At 49.9% G+C, this 4,946-nt stretch overlaps 2 protein-coding genes across 4 annotated transcripts in view; one reads left to right on the top strand and one right to left on the bottom strand.

Annotated features, from left to right (window-relative positions):
* The window catches only part of NEURL2 (neuralized E3 ubiquitin protein ligase 2), a 34,409-nt gene that overhangs the window by 19,091 nt on the left and 10,372 nt on the right, over positions 1-4,946 (bottom strand). The window lies entirely within an intron of this gene.
* On the top strand, positions 555-3,556 carry ZSWIM1 (zinc finger, SWIM-type containing 1). 3 transcript variants are annotated; one of them, XM_011983779.1, is made up of 2 exons: positions 555-607; positions 1,878-3,556. In XM_011983779.1, the coding sequence occupies exon 2, from the start codon at positions 2,024-2,026 to the stop codon at positions 3,392-3,394; it is 1,371 nt and encodes a 456-aa protein (XP_011839169.1). In that variant the 5' UTR covers positions 555-607; positions 1,878-2,023; the 3' UTR covers positions 3,395-3,556. The 3 variants fall into 3 exon arrangements, with proteins under 3 accessions (XP_011839169.1, XP_011839170.1, XP_011839171.1); XM_011983780.1 differs by having other exon boundaries at positions 573-762; positions 1,878-3,530; XM_011983781.1 differs by lacking the exon at positions 555-607 and adding an exon at positions 732-875 and having other exon boundaries at positions 1,878-3,530.

Genomic DNA, 4,946 nt, shown 5'->3' with positions numbered 1-4,946 from the left:
CGAGGTCAGGAGTTCGAGACCAGCCTGGCCAACAGGGTGAAACCCCATCTCTACTAAAAATGCAAAAAATCAGCTGGGCTTGGTGGCAGGTGCCTGTAATCCCAGCTACTCAGGAGGCTGGGGCAGGAGAAACATCGCTTGAACCCGGGAGGTGGAGGTCACAGTGAGCCGAGATCGTGCCACTGCACTCCATCCCAGGCGACAGTGCGAGACTCCATCTCAAAAAAAAAAAAAATCTATAAAATTGCTATTTATTTTCCTTTTCATTTTCTGCCTTTGAAGGAGCTTCAATAGTAACGTGTCCTTCCAGTCGCCTAGCCTGAAGGGAGGCCCCAGAGCTCCAGCTTCAAGGCTCGGCTCTCCGAGATGCAAGTATCGTTAGACTCTCATTGGTTACCGCCGCCGAGCCCCTTGTAACCCTGGCAACACTGCCCGCCCGCGAATCCTCGCGCTACGATTGGTCCATGGCGCTAAAGCCTGAACGTGAATTCCTCAGACATTGGCCCGAGTCACTGCGATGTTGACACCGTGGTTGGTGAGTTTGGATGTCAGTCAGAGTCGGAGGCAGGGTCAAATAGGGAGAAATGGCGACGGAGCCAGGCTGTGGGTGAGTGATTCCTGAAGGGGTGGAAGTGTGAGACAGTGGATCACCGCAGTCAGCCGTCATACAGCTCCCAAAGGGGTGTGAGGGAGGTTTTCTTCTCATCCGGCTCCAGCCGGACTCGGAACGTCAGACATCCACATCTCCCACCCAGGTTAGAGGTGAGAGGTCAAAGGCCGTATTCCCTCTCTGTTGGTTTTTGGACCCAGGTACTGTGGACAGCGGTCAGGATCCGGAACCAAAGACTCAGCTTTCAGCTACTTACAGAGTAATGGTGGGCAAGTCATTTAGCTTCTTTGAGCTTTAGTTTATCATCTGTAAAATGAGGACGGTAACTCGGTCTGGGGCCAAATAGAGGAAACGCTGGAATAGACCATTGCTGCTAAAAGAGGGATATAGTAGAGGCAGGAGAAGCTATGTACATTTGTTAGCCATATTTTATGGTGGAAGGGATTGAGGCTCAGAGAGGGTCACTGACTTGCCCAAGATCACACAGCAAGTTTGGAGCAATTGCAGTTCAAGTCTTATGCATACCAGGACCAAAGGAAAGAATGGATGCCGATCAGTCATTTATAAATATAAAATCATATTTTTATTTTATTTTATTTTTTGAGACGGAGTTTCACTCTGTCACCCAGAGCTGGAGTGCAGTGGCGCAACCTCGGCCTCCTGGGTTCAAGCGAGTCTCCTGCCTCAGTCTCCGGAGTAGCTGAGACTATAGGCATGGGCCACCATGCCCGGCTAATTCTTTTTGTATTTTTAGTAGAGACAGCGTTTCACCATGTTGGCCAAGCTGGTCTGGAACTCCCAACCTCAAGTTATCTGCCCACTTTGGCCTCCCAGAGTGCTGGGATTACAGGCATGAGCCACTGCACCTGGACAGAATGCTATTTTTTTTAAAAGGCCATATGCAGCTCTGGCCGTACCTATTTAAATCCCCTGTAACCATATCTTTCCATAGCTAGCTTCTTATCATTTAGATCTCAGCTCCAATATCATCCTTCTCCCCTGAGAGGCCTTCCATTAGCACTTTAACTAAAGTATCCCTCCCTTCCCCAGCTTACTCTCTGACATGTTACTCAGGTTTATGGTCCTTGTAAGCTTCATTATTGGATATATTTTTGCTTATTTGTTCACATGTTTATTCACATGTTTATTATGTATCTTCCCCTAGAACAGTGCTGACATATAGTAAGTGTTCAACAAATATTGTGTGGATGAATAATTGAAGAGCCAGGTGCCTGCTGTCTCCTTAAACCTCTGTTCCTCTCCATAGGCCCGTCTTTGGAAAAAGATCTGGGAATGATTGTCTAGCCTCAAGCCTCAACTTACTTGAAGCTTGAGAGACTCAAAGCCTCATGGACAGCTGCCCTGCAAAAAAAGTATTTTGACCTTGGCATTTGGACATCTCCCATCTCCCCCATGGCCCTGACAATGCTGAATGGGCTCCTGATTAAGGACTCAAGCCCACCTATGCTGCTGCACCAGGTTAATAAGACTGCCCAGTTAGATACCTTCAACTACCAGAGCTGCTTTATGCAGAGTATCTTTGACCATTTCCCTGAGATCTTATTTATCCACCGGACCTATAACCCAAGGGGTAAGGTCTTATATACCTTCCTGGTGGATGGACCTCGGGTGCAGCTGGAGGGTCATCTTGCCCGAGCAGTCTACTTTGCCATCCCTGCCAAGGAGGACACTGAAGGCCTGGCCCAGATGTTTCAGGTATTCAAGAAGTTTAACCCAGCATGGGAGAGAGTCTGTACCATCCTGGTGGATCCCCATTTCCTTCCACTGCCCACCCTAGCCATGGAGTTCCCCGCAGCTGAGGTCCTGCTCTCAGCCTTCCACATTTGTAAGTTCCTCCAGGCCAAGTTCTATCAGCTGTCCCTTGAACGACCCATGGAAAGGCTGCTCCTGACCTCCCTGCAGAGCACAATGTGCTCAGCCACAGCAGGCAACCTGAGAAAGTTGTACACACTTCTGAGCAACTGCATCCCCCCAGCCAAGCTGCCCGAGCTTCACTCACACTGGCTGCTCAACGACCGCATCTGGCTGGCTCACCGCTGGAGAAGCCGAGCTGAGAGCAGCCGCTACTTCCAGAGCCTCGAGGTCACCACCCGCATCCTCAGCCAGTTCTTTGGCACCACCCCATCTGAGAAACAAGGTATGGCTTCTCTGTTCCGTTACATGCAGCAGAACTCTGCAGACATGGCAAACTTCAACCAGGGCCTGTGTGCCCAGAACAATCATGCCCCCTCAGACACCATCCCCGAAAGCCCCAAAGTGGAGCAGCTGGTAGAATCCCATATCCAGCACTCCCTTAATGCCATCTGCACAGGGCCAGCAGCCCAACTCTGCCTGGGCGAGCTTGCTGTGGTCCAGAAATCCACACACCTCATTGGCTCTGGCTCAGAAAAGATGAACATACAGATCCTGGAAGATACCCACAAGGTGCAGCCCCAGCCCCCTGCCAGTTGCAGCTGCTACTTTAACCAGGCCTTCCACCTGCCCTGCCGCCACATCCTAGCCATGCTCAGCGCCCGCCGCCAGGTGCTCCAGCCCGACATGCTGCCGGCTCAGTGGACGGCAGGCTGTGCCACCAGTCTAGACAGCATCCTGGGCAGCAAGTGGAGTGAGACCCTGGATAAGCACCTGGCAGTGACTCACCTCACTGAGGAGGTGGGTCAGCTGTTGCAGCACTGCAGCAAGGAGGAGTTTGAGCGGAGGTACAGCACCCTGCGGGAACTGGCTGACAGCTGGATTGGGCCTTATGAGCAGGTCCAACTCTGATTATTCTCGATGCCCAGAGATGCTCAAGCACCTGTGCACACTGCACACTCACATCCATCTGTACACACACACACACACACATATACACACACACTCTCTCTCTCTCTCTCTCTCACTTATACTGTTGTATTTCCGTGGGCCCTCCTTCTAGAATAAGGACAAGGTTCAAAGGTCTTCTCATCTACCATGGCCTGCTACCTAGCATGTGTCTAGCTCAATGAGACAGGAGTCAGCAGATCTTATCTGTTTAGTTTACTCAGGTGGCCACATACAGTCTCTATTGTATATTCTTGGTTTTGTTTTAACATTTTCATAAGGTAAAAAACATTCTTAGCTCAAAGGTCTTATAAAAACAGGCAATCCAGCTGGGCGTGGTGGCTCACGCCTGTAATCCCAGCACTTTGGGAGGCTGAGGTGGACAGATCCCTTGAGGTCAGGAGTTCAAGACCAGCCTGGCCAACATAGTAAAACCCCGTCTCTACTAAAAATACAAAAATTAGCCAGGCATGGTGGCGGGCACCTATAATCCCAGCTACTCAGGAGACGGAGGCAGGAGAATCGCTTGAACCCGGGAGGTAGAGGTTGCAGTAGGCCAAGATCCTGCTGCCACTGCACTCCAGCCTGGGAGGGAGAGACTCCATCTAAAAATAAAATAACGGCAACCCCTGGTCTAAGATAAGAGATAAAACATCAGGTTGAGGTTTGGGGCGTGGTAGCAATTGCCCTAGTCATGAGATGACTCACTTAACCCATCTCCTTTGAGTGAACTGGGCTGGGAGGCTTCCTACAGGGGAAGAGGCCCCTCTGGGGAGCTGGCTCAGCCAGGCTCCCTGAACTTCTTTCCTTGTCCTATCCTGGGGTCAATAAAACTGAATGCTGCATATTCTGTCACTTGTCTAGTTTTTTTTTGTTCCATAGAGGGCAGTTTAGGGTATATCATGGAAAGAATAGACTTTAGAGTGTTATACAACATGTGAATCCTGGTTGATTCCTTCCCTGCTTGATTTTTGTGCCTGGTTCTGCCTTTTACTAGCCATGAGTCTTATTAGGGTAAGTTACCCCTCTAAACCTCAACCTGATTGTCTGTAAAAATGGGGATTTCCACAGGGTACGTTTACAGAGCAGGCATACCTAGTGGGTACTCAATTAAGTATTAATTTATCTTCCTTGCCTATGGTCCTATGATCTGCTTTCAACATGCTGGAAAATTTAAGGCAAGAGGAGAATTCACATGACTAGGACTTAATATAAGAAATTCTGGTCAGGTGTAGTGGCTCACACCTGTAATCCCAGCACTTTGAGAGGCCAAGGCGGGCGGATCACCTGAGGTCAGGAGTTTGAGATCAGCCTGACGAACATGGTGAAACTGTGTCTCTACTAAAAATACAAAAATTAGCCGGGCGTAGTGGCAGGCACCTGTAATCCCAGCTACTCGAGAAGCTGAGGCAGGAGAATCGCATGAACCTGGGAGGCGGAGGTTGCAGTGAGCCGAGATCGCGCCACTGCACTCCAGCCTGGGTGACAGAGCAAGGCTGTCTAAAAAATAAAAATT

This window comes from Mandrillus leucophaeus, unplaced genomic scaffold (assembly GCF_000951045.1).
Source record: "Mandrillus leucophaeus isolate KB7577 unplaced genomic scaffold, Mleu.le_1.0 Scaffold255, whole genome shotgun sequence".
NCBI lineage: Eukaryota > Metazoa > Chordata > Mammalia > Primates > Cercopithecidae > Mandrillus > Mandrillus leucophaeus.
This window is presented reverse-complemented; position numbering and strand designations above follow the sequence as displayed.

What these genes read in the sequence shown, in the direction of transcription:
- ZSWIM1 (XM_011983779.1), top strand. Translation starts at nt 2,024, where the DNA reads ATGGCCCTGACAATGCTGAATGGGCTCCTGATTAAGGACTCAAGCCCA.